General features: G+C 37.5%; 1 protein-coding gene across 2 annotated transcripts in view; it reads right to left on the bottom strand.

The window, feature by feature from the left end:
* UNC80 (unc-80 homolog, NALCN channel complex subunit) overlaps nucleotides 1-10,798 on the bottom strand; it is a 189,901-nt gene extending 179,103 nt beyond the window's left edge. For both annotated transcript variants that reach the window (XM_006921411.1, XM_006921412.1), the window contains exons 1-4: nucleotides 10,627-10,798; nucleotides 9,627-9,675; nucleotides 6,979-7,135; nucleotides 5,535-5,836 (exon numbers count right to left, since the gene is read on the bottom strand). In XM_006921411.1, the coding sequence (XP_006921473.1) occupies nucleotides 5,535-5,836; nucleotides 6,979-7,135; nucleotides 9,627-9,675; nucleotides 10,627-10,718 (600 nt within the window). In that variant the 5' untranslated portion in view covers nucleotides 10,719-10,798. The remainder of the gene's footprint in view (nucleotides 1-5,534; nucleotides 5,837-6,978; nucleotides 7,136-9,626; nucleotides 9,676-10,626) is intronic.
* Nucleotides 10,799-20,427: the final 9,629 nt, after the last annotated feature.

Genomic DNA, 20,427 nt, shown 5'->3' with positions numbered 1-20,427 from the left:
ACTAAAGTCAATCACTCTTCAGACCTGCAGAACCTATAGCTTCCTCTTGTTTTTCTTTTTACAAAGGAAAATAGGGTAAGTGCATAAATTCTGGGATCCTAATTCCTCTTTTAGAGCCCCCTTCAATGGGTCACTCAAATGCTATGTATGCATACATGACTAGAATCTCTTAGCTGGAGAAGACACTGTTTATCATTCAAACAGCTATGGGTAGGAGGTCTAGAAAGGTCCTGAGAAAAACCAGAGGGTGTAAACATTGGTAGATTTACTTCAGATGCTTTTCTTGTTTGCATCGAAAGCCTGTTTCCATGATGGCATGAAGTAATTCTAAATGTCTTTACTAGTAGCTTAGAGAGAGCTACTTAAACAAGTATTATTTTAATTCCATTTGAAAGTTGTTTTCTTCACACATACGGATTTTTATAAAAATCTTTAGGGCTTAGATTTTGTTTTATTCCCTGCTGTTTCTTCAGCACTCTGAACAGTGCCTAGCATGTAGCAGGCATTCAATAAATAATTATTGAAGGAATCAGTGAATATGATCAAACCAAGAAAATATTCATACTACATTTAAAGTAGACCCCCTGGGAGTAATATTTGTTTTTCACTGATAAAATTAAATTTGGTCTAATAATATATTTGACAGAATTTTCAGGGTTTTTTTAATGTAAAATATTTGAGCTTGTTACTTATAAATTTAAACAACAAAAATAAACATTAAATTATATACTGTTACGAAAGGATGAGTCACTTACATAGATTTTTTTGCTAATCTGAATTAATTCATTCAATAAATATTTTAAAAACACCTCAAAAAGACAGGCACTGTGTTAGCAATCCAGAACACAATGATAATTCCTATCCTCAAACCATTCAGAATCTAATTGGAGAGACAGATCCATAAAGAGATAATGATAAGAAACAAATTAAAAATAACAATAAAGATATGTCTAGAATATAATAGAAATAGGGAGGATGGATCTTGAATGGAGTTGTAAGGATGAGTAGGGATTTCCTAGGCAGGCTGGGGTATGAGGGCCTTCTAGGCAGCAGAATTAGCATGAGAATAGGCCTGAAAAAAGTCATGTATTATTCCTTGGAGACCCTAAGCATTTGGAGCTCACAGAAGCAGAAGTAGCCCTGGACAGGAGGGCATGTCCTGGAGGGCCCAGTTACTACACTCAGGAAGGAGCTAGAGTTCACTCTCTATGGTGAGAAATCGACAAATTTCTTTAAGCATGTTGGTGATATGGTCAGATCTTCATTTAAGATAGATCATTTGGGCACTGAGGTTGGATTTCATGAGACAAGCTTGGAGACTGTGAATTCAGGTAGAAAGTGGCCCAAGGAAGAGGTCTCAGTAAGGGATGCTGAAAGATTGGGTTAACACAATAAATAGTGACGAAAAAGGTGTGGTACATTTGAGAACTATTTAGGAGACAAAATGAATAGGACTCTGTGATTAGTAGAATATGCTGGTAAGAATGAAGGAATAATTAAAGGCAGCTCCTAGTTTTTGAGTTAATGTAAGTGGGTCCATAATCTGCCATACAAAACACTGGGACAAGGGCTCATTCCAGGGGAAATCTGAAATGCCCATAGATCATCTACTTAGAGAAGCTAGCTGGCAATTTGGTCAGAAGCCAGAAGAAGAACCTCATTTAGAGATATATAATTAGGTGACCTCAGCCTGTGGGACATGAATGGTAAATGAACCTGGAGAGGAAGTCTTCCAAAAAGAAGGTAGAATGAGAAGAGCAAAGAGTCCAGGATGCATCTCTGGGGAAGCCTACCATTAAAAGGTCAGGCAAAGAAGATAAGCTCTCAAAGGAGAAAGAGCAGAAAGTCAGATGCAAGGAGAACCGGCAGAGTGCAGTGTCACCAAAGGGAGAGAAGTTTTCAAGACGTTATCATGGTAGTTTCAAATGCAGCTGAGGCTTCAAGAGATGAGGACTGCAAAACAAAGATGAGGGTCAATAGCTCAGAGGTTGTTTATGACCTTAGTGAGAAGAGTTCAAACACAGAAGCGTACGAAACAATATAGTTTTGTAGAAAGTCGGATGGAATTCATTTTGAATCCTGCATTAGTTACTTATGAGCTTGATTATTACCTCTCTGGATATCAGTTTCTTCTTTGGTAAAATGCAGACATAGATATCCATCTCCCTATGGGTGGTTGTAAAAATTAGAAATACATGAAAATTGTCTGTTACATAATAGAGAAAAGCAGAAGCAAGTGCATTAAGTTGAGGAGTAAATGGGAGGTGAGGAAGTGGAGGCATGGGCTAACGTCTTGCCTGGATTTCAGCCTCCCATGCCTCCCGCAGCACCACGTCCTATAAATGCCTCAACCTACAACACTATCTGTGTCAGCACCGAGTGGGGACTTGAGGAAGTAAAGTCAAGAAAAGGACTGACAAGTGGGGAAACACACAAGGGTCGAAGATCACAACTTTGTGGAGACACCGATTTGGACGGTCGTGTTATTTCTCCCCAGGAGCATGAAGATCTCCGGGGCAGGGATAGATAACGTGGCTTTTGCTCATGATCTGGGGTTGAAGGGCAAATGCAAAGAAAAGATAAGAAGTAAAAGGACACTAATGGTGCTGGTGAGGAGCATCGCACATGGGTACAGTATGGACAGGAAGGAATAGGGCCAGACAGGGCCATAGCCACAGGCAAGTGAGAAATTTAGAGCAGTGGTTCTCAATTAGGGGCAATTTCCCCCTCCCCAACCCCCTACCCCCACCCCTGAAGATATCTGGCAATGACTGGAGTGATTTCTGGTTGTCACAACTCAGAGGGAGAAGGTACTATAGTCATCTAAAGGGTAAAGGCCAGAGATGCTACTAACATCCTACAATGCACAGGGCAGTCCCTCACAACAAAAAATTATCTGACCCAAAATGATAACAGTGCCGAAGCTGAGAAAATCTGATGAAAGATTTTACATTCCCCAACTACACTGAAAAAAGCAAATAACTCACTCAGAAGGAAAAAGCCCTGTGGGGAAATTCATTGACTTATTAATATTTTTTATTCCCTATGGTATCTAGAATATTTCCCTCCTAGGAATAATAAAATAATAAAACAATAATGCTAGTAATAATAGCTAACAATAATTGTTTCCTGTGTAACAAAAATCACTGTGCCGTTTTTATATGCATTGTCTTACTGCTTTATAAATACTCCAATTCCAGGCCATAGATAAAACTTGGGGATCTTGAGCCAGCTTTCCTCAACTATCTATGTAGTCTCTCTTGAAAGAGAATCTGGCCTCTTTCTATTAATACATAACACTAATGGCAATAAAATGCTAACACTAAGAGCAACTAATGTTTGTTAATGCCTTGCTACGTGTAATGTTGAACACTATCATTTGTTCAATCCTGACAATGCCCCATAAAATTACTCTTATGTCCAATTTATACTTGAGAAAACTGAAGCTTAAAGAAGTTAGTTGCTCAATATTACAAAGTAGGAAGTGGCAAGCACTGGATTCAAACTCAAACTCTCAGCCACTTCTTCAAATAAAATTACAGCATTCCAGCCACTTCTATACTTCCACATTTCTAATTTAGAGGATATTTCTCTACAGATAGACATCTATATGTACTATCATTTTTAAAAGACTTCTTTCCTGTCTTCTCCATTTTAAGAACTATATACCTACATATAGTCGCTACTTTTAGCACCTGGATAAGCATTTGATAATAACTTGGGTTTACTCAGTGAGTCAATCATTAAATATTTATTGAATGCTTCATAAATGACAGACACTATATCTAGACTAAAGATACAGTGTGACCTGGACAGATAGCATCCCTTTGCTCAAGAACCTCTGTTCTAGTGTGGATGATAGGCAACATGCATATAAACAAACACAAAATAGTTTCAGATACTAAGTGCTAAGAAGGGGGTAAAAAAGTGGTCATGTGCTCGTGGCACTAAAGCAGCCAGGGAAATATCTCTGAAGTGGTGACGTTTGAGGTAAGAGTAAATCAATGAGGAGGATATGGCCATCTGGAAGTCTAGGAGTGGAGCATGGAGGCAAACGTTTCAAGTGGAAGGAACAGGCAGAGCAAGGACCTAAAACCAAGATGAATTTGTCCAGTTTGTGGGTGAGCCCAGAGGTTAGTGAACAAGAGAGAGGCTAGTGAGATGGAGGGTCATGAGGCCAAGAAGGTAGGCAGGAGCCAAGTCCTACAGTTCCCACAGGCCAGGGGGACAGTCTCAGTTAAAGTAATGCTTTCCATTCAGTGTATATGAAATATTTTTTCAAATAGAAAGTCAAAGTTTTTCAAGCAGCTATTTAATTTGATTTAACATTAAATTTTTCTTAGTTTGATGGTCAATATAGCCATTGCAGTTTCAATTCTGTTCCTACCAGCAAGGGGGCAGTCAACTGAAAGTGAATTTTAACTAAAACTAAAATAGATGACTCATTAGTCCATCCCCCTCATAGTGACTATTAATGGTCTCACAACCACCTTCATATATAAATATATTTGTTGCTAACTTGAGATGTCCATTCATTAGGATTCCAATATTCTATTAAAGAATAGTTGGGCAAATTCCTTCTTATCTCTTATCTTAGCACTTAAATGGAATACTGCAGTTTATTAATTCACAGAAATAGCAAATATTTCTTGATTTTTTTCCATGTGTTGGAACTATACTGTGTCTTCACATATATTTATACCCTGTGTTACAGGTATCCACAGTTTTATGCAGTGGAGGATCTAAGAGGTTAAGTAATATCACCAAGATCACACAGCTGGAGAGTGTGGCACAGCGATTTCAGATGTTATTGTCTCTTTTGGATCTAAGGGGTAAATTAAAATTGTATTTTAATTTAACTGGTTTCCATATAATCCTACATTTTGTATTTTGCGCATTTGAAAATATTTGGAAAGCAAGTCTCAGGTCGAACCAAACTCAAAAAGTCCAAAGCACATAAAAATTAAAAATGTCTGCTCTAGACCTGCATTATATTAGAAGTAGCTACAAAATACTATAAAAATACAAAGGAGATAGTGCCTAAGTCTACATGGAGAAGGTCAGAGGAAAAAAAATCATGAAAATGACGACATTGAAGTTGAGGCTCGAAGGACCATGAGAGGAACGAGGAGGGAAAGGAGGGCAGAGCAAACAGCAAGGGTATATTCAGAGACTGGTTCCTTTGACTCTCAGAGTTGGATTATGAGATGGCCAGTAGGGACTGGAAATGGATAGACTAAGAGTGGAACTTAGCCCCCAATCATGATTGACCTTATATGCCATGTTTAATATGTCACACCTTATCGTGGGGCAGATGGAGAACCACTGAAGATTTTTTAGTAAGTCAATGATAGGTGGAGAATTGTGTTATTGAAATACCACTTGGTAGTTTAATGTAGAAATATAGCTCTCCATATCTTGGCTTGCTATAAGATCATATAAGGACATGGACAACCAAATATAAAAATATAATTCGAAGTCCACCTTCACTTCACCTCTATTCCCTGTCAGGCTAACACTATCTTTCTGCTTACCTTGATCCTGTGGACCAGAGGAGCAAACAGAAACACAAAGAGCTCCACAGTAGCCATGGAGTTCTGGAATATCTTCCTTCGGTTGTTCTCTTCTTCATCGTTGGAGCTGCTTTGGCAAGGTTGCCCTGGAGAACCCTGGTTTTCAACCTGGTGGATGAAAGCACTGCTGCTGCCACCCCAGCTGGATCCTCGGTCTGTGCCCCCAAACCGCTCACTGTTGCAGTCCTGGGGGGCCTCCAGGAGCATCCAGTGCAGGGTGTGAAGGAGCTTTGTCTCAGCAACACCCAGTTTATCCTGGTGGCCTGCACGGGACAACCACACAGCCAGGTTAAGGCAAACTCTGTGAAAAATAGATGTCGATTTGGGGTCTGGGAAGAACATCCTTGGTTTGCTCTGTGGTTTGATTTCCTAGGAGACACTAGCATTTCTCTATACCGCTTACAACCCCTGATGGAAGGACACATTCTTGTTTTGGGCTTTGTAACTGGCTGTTGCAGAATGACATGCTATCATAGGAGAAACCGCATGCATCACATTTCTTCATTAGATACCAGATAAAGTTGACCCTTGAAGAACATGGGTTTGAACTGCACAGGTCCACTCAAAGGTAGGAATTTTTTAAATAAATACAATTGACCCTTCCTATCTCTCGAGTTTCACATCCACAGATTCAACCAAGTATGGATCAAAAACAATATTTTTACATCCCAACTGTAGTTTCCCAACCAAGGATAGAAAATACTTTCAACAAAGGGCTGACTGTAGAGTTAAAAGTTATATGAGGACTTGTGACTATGGAGGAGTGGGTACCCCAAACCACCATCCACCACATTGTTCAAAGGTCAACTGTGTATTTCCAAATAGGCAGCAAAATGGTTAAGAGTATAGGCTCTGAAGATAATAACTATTCTATTTTAGACAATGTGACCAGCCAAGTCCCCTCTATAAAGATAACATTTGATTAGAGACCCAAATGAGGGGAAAGAACTGGATGGAAAAGAACATGTACGAACATGGGGTAGATGGCTGGGATAGGCTGTCATGTGTTAAAAGCAATATACAAAATAATTTAAAAGAAAAACAATCTTTACGTACATACACACAGTACTACAAAGTGAAAGTGGTTGCTTTAGGAGCTAGGAGGGCAAAGCGGACACCTCTGATGGGAACCCATCTTGGATGGGTGAGAATATTTAGCTTTCCTATAATATTTTAATGTTTAAAAAGAGAATATATTTACATATTACCTGTAAAATTAAAAAGTTAAAAATAAAAGAGCCAGTTCCCTTATTGGTAGAATAAAGATAATAGTGGTACCAATATGGGAGGTGGATTGTGAGAATTAAGTTATATAATTTGGACACGGTGCCTAATGTATGCTATTATGAGTGTTGGACACAAAGGCTGATGGTGTACCATGAATAAGTAATGCAGGTGCACCAACCTAGCTTGTTTCTGTTTGAAAGCAGGGTTGCAGTGCAGTGGAGGACATGAGGCAGAGCAGCTTGCACAAGCTCCCATCTGGAAATGCTCTGGATGGCTTCAGAGAGGGCCGGAGAGAGGCCATGCAGCTTGTTTTCTACCAACACTCGTTCAAAGGACTATAGATACAAAAGGAAAAAGAAAAAAAGGAAAGCATATAAAATAAGAAACAGAGATTCTGATTGGTGAAAAAATGAGATCAAGGTACTGTATACCCTAAAAGATACAAATTACTGGACCAGATAATTTAGAGTGCACTCATATTGCATTTCATTGCTATGTTGACATGCACTGTATCAGTGATAATTTCCTATTATCTACCCATTTTCAGGTTTTTATCCAAAGTATATGGCTTGACTTATTAAATGATTATCATATCTATTAAAATAAGCTTCCTGTAACAAAGAGTACAACACATTTAACTCATGAAGTTTTTGGATGTTATATTTTGTAAAATGCTGCTGAGTCATCCAAAGAGGCTGTCACAAGTGCATACTAAAGTGAAATGTCTTTGTGAAAGTGTTTTGAGAATTGATGTCAACGTTCAAGTGTTAAATAAGATACAACTCTTTCAAGAAATCTGATTTTGGGGTCCCTGAGTTATTCCATGTCCCTAGCAATGACTGGGCATAGGACACTTTTTACCTAATGCCTGGAACCATAAAGATACTTAACATACCTGTTGAATAAAGAAAGGAAGGGAGAAAAAAAGGGAGGGAGGGAGAAGGGAAGTGAACTATTTTTGCTTTGCTAGTTTAACTAACTCTCCTATCCTGGTTAGGGATATTTTCAAAGAAAGTAGTATCCCAGAACAAGTTTGATCTAGCCAGTTTTTCTTGAAAGGGATTAGTATATCACTATAAAGTACTGAGGAAAGTGTAGCCATCAAATATAAAATAAATTTAATAAGCATTTGACTTGTATGCAGAGAATGTGATTGGTATTCGATGCCTCAAATGGTCTAGAAAATTGTATAAATGTGCTCCAGAGTGATCACAATACAAGTCCCAACTGTTTGACATATATTATTGGAATTATTAGGGTACTTGATAAAAATACATAGCTTAATACAGAAATTCTCCAAACTGTTCACTTTTTGATTCAAAAAAAGAAATTAAATTCATAATGAAAAGCACGCTGAAGTTTTAGTAATGAGTGAATCAGAGATACAATCTGGTTTGTTTATTTGTTTGTTTTTAAGAAACTAAATAAAGGTCTTTGAATATGCTAGCAATGCAGATCCAAATATTTTTAAATCTCTCAGCCCACGGGTAATTTTTAGTAGATAAAATAATTTTTAATTTAGATCTTTAAATATCTATATCTATCTATCTATGAATGTGACTTAGCTATTTGATATTGTGTAACATTAAAAATGTCGGACATCTTTGCCAAGAACAGAGAACAGTCGGGATTATTTTAAGCTAGTATAATTGTAAGCATGGTTTAAGGAAAGCTCAGAGATTTCAAGTGTCAAATTACTCTAACTTGAGATAAATACAAGACAAATTCTATTAAAAGGCTCTTATTAGAAAGTAAGATTTTAAAAAATATCTCTGTGACAACTTTGAAGGGCAGGAGATGCAACAAAACAAAGTCCTGCAAGAGAGACGGAGACACAGAGAGAGAGAATTTTTAACTCTCCAGTTGGCTTCCATCATAGTTAGTGTCCCTAATACATTCAGAGCTCCTTACTAGAAGGTCATTTGTATAGCCATTTAGAAATATTCATGGCAATATCGAAATAGGTAGGTTTCTACTTTTTGGTTATAATATGTGCAGTGTGAACCCTCTATGTTAGCTCCAAATTTTAATGAAGTTAAATGTGAAAAATCCCATCTCTATTTTGCTTCATGATTTCATGTCTTTCTGTTCTCAACTTCTAAAATGGGAATGTGATTCTCTTAGAATCTCAGGTCAAGGTGCTATTTTGCATAAATATTAATAGCACTGTTTTACATCACCCATTTACACACTTGCACAACAAATACAGGACATAAAAGTTCAGAATTGCATTACTTTGAGTAGTTCATAAATACTCATATTATGAACTTCCACTACAATAATAGTTGCAATTTTGTTAATTAAGAATTTATTATTCTTGCCTTGCAAAGCCCTGGTTCTCTGTTATCTCTCCACCTCTCTTCTACTGTACTACCCCTCCCACTACTCTGAATAAAGGTCCTTTAGACTTGTTATTCCCTCACCTTTTCACTCAGCTAATCCTCCCTCCCTTCCTTCAAGTCTTTGTCCAGGGGTCACATTAGCAGGTAAGCCTTAGCCAGCTACCACTTCTAAAACGAAAAATCCACCCTAGTGCTCCCTAATCTCCTTTCTTGCTTAATTTTTCTCCCTGGCACTTATTACTATCTGGCTTACTGTGTATTTTACATATTTGCGAGTGGCCTGTCCCCCACCCACTAGAATGCAAACCCTGTATTTGTTTTGATTGCTGTTCTATCCCATCATCTAGAACTGCTCCTGGCACATAGTAGGTGCTCAATAATACTTGCTGAGTTAATTAATATACATAGTAGGATTTAATGACTTTCTTTGCGTTGAAATTATCACACAGAATATAGATATCATTAAAAGGTAAACATCACATACCACACAAGAGGCTTCATATTGTTTCCCCAGTTTAGGCCTCAAAAATGCACTGAAAAATCAATAGAGATATTTGTTATAAACATAAATGAAATGATTATTAGAGCATCCTTACGACATATATTTTTAATGAATAAAACATGGTGTTATGAAACTCCAATTTCATGTCTCCCTATAGCTTGTTACAGAGCAGGTGTCAAAGAGCTGACATTTGCTTTTACATGTGTAATTACATATATGAAAGAGATGTCGATACATTTTCTGTATGGACTCTTATTCTTAAGACTTCTACCTAATCAGATTCTAAATCGCCAATTGTCAGAAGTGGTGCATTACTCAGGTACAGTCATACTAAAACTGAAAAAGGAACACAGCTTGTATCATGATTTCCAGAATCTAATATCTTACATAAATCTCAATAATAATAATAATAATTAAAATAATAATAATGAAAACCTTGTTTCCGGTTTATTGGAAAAGGTTTCAGGCCTTTCCAAAGGGGTAGGGGAAAAGCCTTATCAAAAATCATTCTCCTCAGGGGCTTTAACCAGAAGACTACACTCGCTGAATCTGAGCAAAAATGGTTAACAAGTGGGCATAGCAGATATTCGCCAGGCAGGAGCTAGAAAAACAACAGGTCACCGGGCTGGAATTACAGCAGGAGATGGAGGGGGAATTGGACGCAGGAGCACAACCAGTCATAATTATCTTCCCTAGTTCCCCGCCCCCTCTTCCTAGGCTCTCTGCCCTCCCACCCCCTAAATAATGTATATATTTATTCAGCAACTGCCAATCTGCTTGTCGTCAAACTTCACTGAAATATTTTTAAATGCGTGTTTTTAAGAGGGTGCAGAGGGCTTGCTTTTCAGCCCTAGAGAAGAAGCGGCGGGCTGTGGCGCGGCCTCAGCAGCAGTGGCAGAGGTGGCAGTAGAGAGGACCCGGGTGGCCCCACGAGTGCCCCTAGCCCAGGGCGACCCAAAGGCGCGCCCTCTGCGCCCCTCACCTGGTTTGCCGCCACAAGAAGGTCTGGATGGGTAAGGGGATGCCGCGGCCGCTATCCTGCTCCTGGCCCTCAGAGCTCTTCCTCTTCACCATGATGGTGGCTCCCGGGAGTCCTACTGCAGGACCCAGTGCTGGCTCCTCGCTAGCCGCCGCCGCCGCCTCCTCCTCCTCCCGTTGCTCTCCCCAACTCTCATCCCCTTCTTCCCCGAGGCAGAGCCGGCTCTCTCCGCCCTGATCCCGCGTCCCTCTCCCCTTCTCCTGCCCCTCCCCTCGCGTTGAACATGGCTGCGGGAGGAGGGGAGGGCTGGAGGAGCCGCGGAGCAAGGAGGGGGGCGCTCGGAGGAGCTGCCCCCTTCGCCGCCCCCGCGCCCGCTCCTTGCTTTCAGCACCTCCCACTGTGGACAGCGGCCCACGGCCGGTCCTGCGGGAGACCAGAGCAGGGGGCAGGTTGAGCAGCTGTGGGATGGCCAAAAGGGTACTCGTTCCGCATTGCAGACCGGTCCCCTGTGTGGCCTCTTCAGCCCCCAGGATTCAGCTTCCTCCCCTTGGAGCTGCACCCAGGATTGTCCTCTGTCCACCTTCCCAACCTCTGCATCCAAAGAAATGTCACGTCTGGGGAGGAGGAGCTTTGGGGAACCGCAGCCCAGTCACTAACTCTGGCATCATTCGCACCTCTCGCAAAGAGGTCAGGAGTCCACCCTCCGGGCTTAGCAGAAGGCGCACATGAAAATTAGAAGTGCTCCCAGGAAGGGGGCAACCTTGGCCAGAGAGAAAAAGCTTGAAGGTTCTCTGATGTGAGAGTTTATTTTAAAATGGTAACCACAAGAAATTAACCTTGCTTGTTTTTCCAAAGCAGGAATAACCCCAAACTAACGAGTTGTGGGTATCAGTTAATTATAACTTAAAAAAGAATATTTGAATCATGCTATTAGAAAATGTGGGTTCTTATCGAGTTCATTAGTGCATTTGTTCATCCTATTGATATCTGTCATTTTCCTTCGGTTGTCAGTCAAATGCCTTATAGTTTATAGGTGGATTGCTGTTAGAAGATATTTTATCTAGTAGTCAAAGAAGTGTTTGTGGTGGGGAAAGCGAAGCAAGCAGTCAGAGTAGAAAATCTTTGCTGTGAATCCAACTACCTGCAAACAAACAAGCATAGTCATATACCTTTTTGAAAAAGTATACTGGTGTAACCCATGAAATGGAGAACCAGATCCTAGGGCCTGATCTCAACAGATAAAAGTATTTCCTGTACAATTAACTACATGTGCCTCTACTCCATATAGAGAGAATTATATGTTATATATTGGTATTGTCAGAGAAGTAAAGTATTTAATTTCTTGAAGTCATCTTTTAATATAAATCTTGATATGAGGGAAGATAGATTCTAAATACAGTTTATTTGGTGCATATTATGGAATCCATTTTATATGCCAAGTACAAATCTGTATAGATTCCTGCTCATAAAGAATCCACAATAGTGAAGGTAAGACAGACATGTTAAGAAAAGGGTACCATGGAACACATGATACGGACTCACTTATGACCAAAAAGACAAGGCAGAAAATGTAGACAGGAATCAGATAAAGTCTTGATATGGCAGGCTATGAAGTTTGGACAGGAAGACTTGAAGCAGTAAAACTTCATTTCTATTTAAATGTGATTGATATGACAGGGTTGTAGAGGTTATTTGAAATAGGCAAAAGTTGTAGATGGAAACCCCAGTCTGGAGATTAGAAAAGTATTTCATGAGGTCCTGAACCAAGGCCGTGATACCACAGCTAGAGATAAGTAAATGAGTTTTAATGATATTTCAGAGAGAGAACAGGACTTGATAACCATGTAGGCATGGAGAAAGGAAAAAATAGATGGCACAGTGGTTAAGAGCTTGGGTCTTGAGCCAGATAGTTTGGGGCCCAGCCTCACCTCGCACTAGATGTGATACCCTGGAAAAGGTTACTTTCCAAGGTTTACGAATAATAGTACCTTCCCCACAGAGATGTTGTGAGGATTAATTGTTAATACTGGTAAAAAATTTAAGAGAGTCTCTGATCTATACTAAGCCTTTAATAAATATCAATCAAAGCTCTAAGTTTTCTGTTTCGAGCAACTGAGTAAATGACAATCTCATTCAAAGAAAAAAAGAAAAAAGAAGTTGACAGAGAGAATTATGTTCTTATTTTATGTGTGTACACAGGAGCATTAATGAGTTTTTCTAGAATCTTTGTTGGAAATTCCAATGGATAAAATGAAGAAGTAGCTAAAAATATGGGTATGGAGTTCAGAAGAATCAGCCAGGGAGGATAGATCAATTAATATTGTATAAAAGTAGTTGAAACTATGGAAGTAAATAAAGTAATCTAAGCAAATATATGGAAAGAGAAAAGAAAGAGCCTGATTGGAAATATAGGGGACATCAACTTTAGTCTATTGTCACAAATGAAGTTGTTGAGAAGTGACTGCATAAGATAGGATAGTGAGGCAGAGAGAATTCTTAGATGGCTTTCAAGATTCCTATCCTCTGGTGTACGTATATACCTTCTCCCAGTTACTCAATCAAATACTAATCTATGTGCTGCTGCAAAACAATTCACGTAAACCTTCTTGAGGTTTTTTTTTTTTTTTTTTAATTATTACTAATAGCCTTTATTTCTTAGAGCCGTTTTAGGTCTACAGAAAAATCAAACACAAAGTAAAGAGAATTCTCATATATTTTCTCTCTCCTAGCCAGTTTCTTCTATTATTAACAGTTTGCAATGGTATGGTCCATTTGTTCTTAATGATGAGCCAATATTGATACATGATTATTAACTAAAACCATAGTTTACATTAGAGTTCACTTTTTGTGTTGTACAGCTTTTGCCACATAATATCATATATCCATCATTACAATCATACACAGTAGTTTCGTGTCCTAAAAATCCTCTGTGCTCCACCTTTTGTCTCTCCCTAATCCCTGGCAGCCACTAATCTTTTCACTGTATCTATAGTTTTACCTTTTCCAGAATGTCACATACCTAGAATCATATAGTATAGCCTTTTCAAGCTGGCTTTCACCTAGCAATATTTATTTAAGTTTCCTCCATGTCTATTTGTGGCTCGATAGCTACTTTATTTTCATGCCTGAGTAATATTTCATTGTACATATATACCACAGTTTGTTTGTTCATGCATCTATTAAAGGACATCTTGGTCGCTTCCAGTTTTTGGCACTTTTGAATAAAGATGCTACAAACATTTCATGTATAGGTTTTTGTGTGAATATAAGTTTTCAGCTCATTTGGTTAAACACCTAGGAGTTCAATTGCTGGATTATATTTTAAGACTATGATTAGCTTTGTAAGAAACTGCCAAGTTATCTTCCAAAGTGGCCATACCATGGAATTTTTTTTTTAAGTAAGAGACTTGGATGTATTTATGGGCCAGAATTAAAGAATCTTTGAAGAAGAAAATGTTGAAAATATTTCAGAGAGGGGATAATTAATTGACAAGGTTCTAGAGGAGACTTTATCTGGTGTACAGCTGGATTGATCATTCTTTTGTGGAGGAATAATTTTTAAGATGGGAGATAAAAAGGAAGAATGGTAGAGGCTAAGTTAGCAGGAAAAGACAGATGAGAATATATGAGTGTTTTGTCTTGATGGCCTATGTCAACTGTGAAGTAATTGGTAAGATCATTTTTTAGGAGTGATATTTGATGAGAGAGGAGAAGGGTATCTGTCAGAAAAATATTAATAGCAGAAAAAATATACTGAATACTTGTTGTATGTCAAGGTCTGTTTTAAGTGCATCAGTAAACAGGTCCAGAAAACTCTGCTGTCAACTTTTAAAGAAAAAACTGAGACAGAACAGTTACATAACTTACGTAAGTAACACAGTAAGTGATAAAAGAAGCTATAAAATCTGGCTTCAAAGGTCTGCTCAAACTTTCTACTATAATACTGAGTATTATGTTATTGTGAGGGTTTGGAAGAATTACTATGAGTCATGTAAATGGGAGCTGCTCAAGGACACATAAAGTAATTGTTCTGTTGATGGTAAAAAATGAAGAAGAGTTAATGGCTCTTTCCATTTTCAAATATCCTTAAGGAAATGAGTCATATGGGAGTGGAAGAAATCTATAACAAGCACTATCAAGATCAGTTTTCAAAATAACATTTTCGTGGAGAATCAAGATTACTGTGGGGGTCTACTCATTCACTCATTGAAAACCTCCAAATATTTTTTTGGTTTTTAGAAAGAAACCTGCCCTTTCTAAATGTTTTTATCTACACTGCCTTATTTCATACATTTCATTTTCAGTTCAGATAAACACTATTGGAGGAAAGCTAAGAACTGAGTTAATCTTGTCAATTATTACCATTGCAGTTAATGCACCAGCTCTGTCGTAATCACCACATGATACTATCATCTCAATGTGCAAGACACTTGATTGAGTGTGGCGCTTTCCTGAAGATGGTGCCGAGTGATGGAGTGGCCTTAGGCCAAAAGAAGAAACTGTCTACTGGGCCTTAGGAAGCATGTGAAAGGAAATTGCAAGAAGGTCCAGACAGAAGTAGCTAAATGTATGTGAGCTTTGAATATTATCCTCTCTTTCAAATGAAAGAGCGAATTTTGATAGTGGCCAGATGTGGAGTTGCCAGATGAGTATAAAAATAAACACTCTTGGCAGATAGACAGAACAAAGAAGAATTCTGGCTGAGTTTTGGGAAAGACTGCTTCAGCAAGTAGAATATCCTGCTGAGTAAGGATATGAAAGCAAGTAGTAATATGAACACTCACAATAATTAATAACAGTTTTTGGCAAGCACCCACTATTACTCTATGGCAACCCATTAGAATTTAAAGGTGAAGCATGATTGCTCTTGTCATGAGTCCATGATTCAGAAGTGTAAAATGATTATGCTGATGTTGTAGTTTTGGAATTAGAGAGACCACACTTACTTCCTGGTAATTCCCATTATACAGAAGTTGATATAACACATGTGTCTTGGGTATCCACAGCTCATTTAGCTGATCTCTCCAAGAGGGCAGTACCAGTGGCTTGTCAAGGGTCAGAACAAATCTCCAAACCCACAGTTCATACTTATCTAAGTTCCTTATTCTTGTTTGCAAGGTTCCCCTTGACCTGACTTAATCTCCTATAATTTCACCTGTTCTACTTTGCTCTAGAAACACTGGCCCTTTAAGAACCTTGTAATGCTGTTTCTTCTTCCTCCATATCTTTATAGGGTTAGCACTTTTCACCATTCGTCTCTGACAAAATATAACTTCTTCATATAAGACTGTTTACTAACCTGTCTAAAACAGTCCACCTTATTTTGTTCCAGTAATGTTCTGTTACAGTCCTGTTTTTTACTTCATAAAATTCATCATTCTATGAATATCATATTTATTTGTTTTAAGGTTTATTTGTTCAACCTAGAGAATAGCAAGAAAACCTATAAGATATCCAGGAATAAATATAAAAAAAATTTCATACCTTCGTGTAAAATAATATAATAAATTATTTAAAGGCATAAAGACTTGCAAAAATACCATGTTCTTATGTAGGAAGATTTATTTTCATAAAGTACCTTGATGTTCCTTAAATCCAGTGTTAAATTCAGTATTTTTCATAAAACCTTAAAAAACTCTTCATAAAATTCATATAGGAGAGCAAGAAGTTGAGAATAGCTAAGATAGATTTGAAAAAGAAGGAAATGATTGGGGAATCACAAGGCTATGTAGTAATTAAGACGATGTTATTGGTAATAACATCGGAATGGAAAAATTAATGAGCAGAATAAAATATGTCCAAGAAATGAAATAAGAAATCGCATGTGTCACAGTGGAATGTGTCGTCTCTAGTAAGAAAAAAGTAAATTGAGATTCCTATCTGAAATCTTGCCAAAAATAAAATTCAAGATGAGTTAAGGATCTAAATATGAAAAGCAAAATTTTTAACTTTCATAAAAGAAATAGATTTTTTTGGTATCCTGCTTTCTTATAAACACTTTAAATCTTTTTAGTAAGAGACACAAAAAATTAAAGTTATATAAGAAAATATAGATAATTCAAAAATATTAAATATTCTGTGCAATGAAAGGTCCATAAAATGAAAATAGATATCCTAGACTATAAAAAGATATTTGCAAGGCATTCAATCAACAATAGATTAGGATATAGAATATATTAAAATTTATTATAAAATTAATTAGTAATGACAAAAATTTGAGAAATGAAAATGTGCTCAGATCTCAATAATTTCAGCATTCCTCAAACTGAAATACTTAGGTATAAATTTAAGAAAATATGTATAAGATCTACATGAAGAAAACGTCATTACTCTGATGAATTGAATCAAAGGGGAAATAAATGAAGAGATATTCCATATTTATGAATAGGAAGACACAGCATTATCAAGATGTCAATTCTTCCCAATTTGATCTATAGATTGAATTCAATCTCAATCAAAATCCCAGCAAGTTATTTTATGGATATTGACAAACCAATTGTAAAGTTTATATAGAGAGACAAAAGACCCAAAATAACCAACACAACAAAGTTAGAGGACTGACATTACCTAATTTTAAGATTTATTATAAAGTTACAATAATCAAGACAGTGTGGTCTTGGTGAAAAACCAGACAAATAGATCAATAGAACGGAATAGAGCCTAGAAATAGACTCACATCAATATAGTCACTGATCTTTGACAAGGAAGAAGAAACAATATAAATTGTAAAGATAGTCTCTTCAGCTAATGGTGCTGGAACCACTGGATATCTACATGCAAAGAAATGAATCTAGACGCAGATCTTACACCCTTCACAAAAATTCACTCAAAATGGATCATAGACCTAAATGTAAAATTCAAAAGTATAAAATTCCTAGAAGATAACAGAGAGGAAAACCTAGCTGACCTTGAGTATGACAATGACTTTTTAGATAAAACACCAAAGGCACAACCCATGAAAAAAATAATTTGTAAACTGGACTTCATTAAAATTGAAAACTTCTGCCCTGTGAAAGACAATGTCAAGAGAATGAGAAGATGAGCCATGGACTGAGAGAAAATACTTGCAAAAGATATACCTGATAAAAGACTTATTCAAAACATACAGAGAACTCCTAAATTTCAACAATAGGAAAACAAACAACTCAATTAAAAAATGGACCAAAGACCTTAATAGACATCTCACCAAAGAAGATAGACAGATGGCAAATAAGCGTATTAAAAGATGCTTCATATCACATGTCATCATGGAAATACAAATTAAAACAATAATAAAATACCACTACACACCCATTTGAACAGCCCAGATCCAGAACACCTAAAACACCAAATGCTAGTGAGTTTGTGGAGAACTTTCATACATTGCTGGTGGAAATGCAAAATTGTACAGCCACTTTGGAAGATAGTTTGGCAGTTTCATATAAAACTATTCTCACCATAAGATTCAGGAATCACACTCCTTGGTATTTTCCTAAATGAATTGAAAATTTATGTCTACACAGAAATCTGCATGTGGTTATTTATAGCAGCTTTGTTTATAAGTTCCAAAACCTGGAACAACTGAAACATTGTTCAATAGGTGAATAGATACACTGTGGTACATTCAGAAAATAGAAGGTTATTCAGCACTAAAAAGGGTTGAACTCCTTCACCAGGAGTGAACCCTAAAGTAAACTTGGATTTTGGGTGATTATGAAATCAGGTTCATCTATTGTAACAAATGTATCACTCTGATGGAGATGTCGATTACAAGGGAGGCAATGCATGTGTGGGGGCAGGAGATATATGAGTAGTCTCTGTACGTTCCTCTCAGTTTTGTTATAAACCTAAAATTGCTTTAAAAATAAAGTCTTTAAAAATAGTCCCATAATACAAAGTTTTGTCTAGAATATGTAGGACTGGCAATGAGGGCTTTATTTATAAAATCATTTTAAAGATTAATTTGGCAATATCTAGTAAAATTTAAATATGTGCACTCTTCAACAATTCTCCAAGTAAACCCTGATGTATCACGTATGTGCATAAAATATATAAAACAATAATTATGCATCATACTAATATTTTAGTAGTGAATTCTAAGCATCCTATGCATATCCACATACAGGAGAATTAATATATTATCTACGATATATTTACAAAATAGAATAATCTATAGCATTTAACATGTATGATTTATAGCTCTATGTATTGACATGGGAAAATTTCAAAAATAGTGATGACTGAACAAAACAACTAGAATGATCTGATGGTATAATACCGTTTATTTAAAAAGTTTAAAATATTCAAAACAATGCTATATATTTTATGTATATATAGGTCTAATAATTTAATAAAAATGTATTTGGCTATTATCTTGGCTTGAGCTTCCCAGAAAGCAGGGCTTGAAACAATGGTTTATGTGTTACTTTTTATTAAGGAGTATAACCCAGGGGAGAAGGCATGAACTAAAAATAGATGAGGTGGCTAAGGAGGCAATGGTAATAGATTGGTATGTTACCAAGCTGAGGACAATTTTGTATCAAATACAATTAATTACTTGATCTGGAAACTGACCTTTGAGAACCTGCTTCTCAGAAAACTGCTTTTCAGTGGAGTATATCTACAGAAGGAAGGGAGAAAAGTTTATCTGGAGGTTGGGTTTGCTCTAGAGAGTATTAGTTCCCCTGCACTCCCTGGGCACATATTTGTGGGCTCAAAGAGGGTCATGTAGCATCTCAGACTCGGGATCAACAGGGATTCCTGGTTGCTAGATGTGAGTGTGGCCGGTATATTAGGCAAGGCGAAGTTGGCAAGAGTCCACACAGTACTGGTCTCTGCAGAAGTGACTGGAGCTGGAACGAGTGGTCATGAAACTAGTGAGGCCAAGAGGATTTGAAATGATACATAAGAAGTTCAGATATGATAACCATTTCAAGATCCTTAAAAGCAAGGACACTTGAAGCTGATTACCTGGATTCAAATACCAGCATTGCTGTTCACAAGCCATGTAACATTGAAAATGCCACTTAACATCTCTTGGAGTCAGTATCTTCATCCGAAAAATGAGAATAATAAGAGTGGCTCTTTTGTAAGGTTGTAAGGATTAAATGAGTCAATGTATTTGCTAGTTAAAACTGTTGCATAACAAGTGATTAATTCAAATCTTAGTAGCATAAAACAACCATTTTATTGTGCTCATGATTTATGAGTCGGAAATTTGGGAAGTCTCAGTAGAGTAGTTCTCATTTAGAGTCTCTCATGCAGTTACAGTTAGCTGTGGATTGGGACTGTAGTTATGTGAGTACTTAAATGGTCTGGATGTCCAAGACAGCTCACTCACATGGCTGACAGTCGATGCTGCTGGACAGCTGGGAGCTCAGCTCAGTCTGTCCACTGGAGAAATATATACTGCTTTTCCTGAGTTTCAGTTTTAGGGTAGTTGGACTTTTGACAGCCCGCTTCACCCAGAGAGCATCCCAAGAGAACCAGGTGGAAGCTGCACAGCCTTTTCTCATCTAGCCTCAAAAGCTATATAGCAAATTTCTCCTGCAGTTCGTTGGTTATAAGTAAGTCACCAAAGTTCCTCCAAAGTCCAGAGGAAGCAACATAGATGTCACATCTCAATGCAAAGAGTGTCAGAGTTTACAGACATATTTTAAAATAGCCACAATATAGGTAAAGCGCATGGAAGAGTGCCTGTTCTAACCTATCATTAATATTCCTTTGACATGATGACGTAGCCTTTTAGCCTTTCAGATGAACTCTCCTGTAGCTTGGTCTTCTTTTCCATTTTGTCCGGATGTTGCAATCCAAGGTGCTTCTGAG

This window comes from Pteropus alecto, unplaced genomic scaffold, assembly GCF_000325575.1.
Source record: "Pteropus alecto unplaced genomic scaffold, ASM32557v1 scaffold3, whole genome shotgun sequence".
NCBI classification, from domain to species: domain Eukaryota; kingdom Metazoa; phylum Chordata; class Mammalia; order Chiroptera; family Pteropodidae; genus Pteropus; species Pteropus alecto.
Note: the sequence above shows the minus strand (reverse complement) of the source record. Positions and strands in the feature narration are given on the sequence as shown.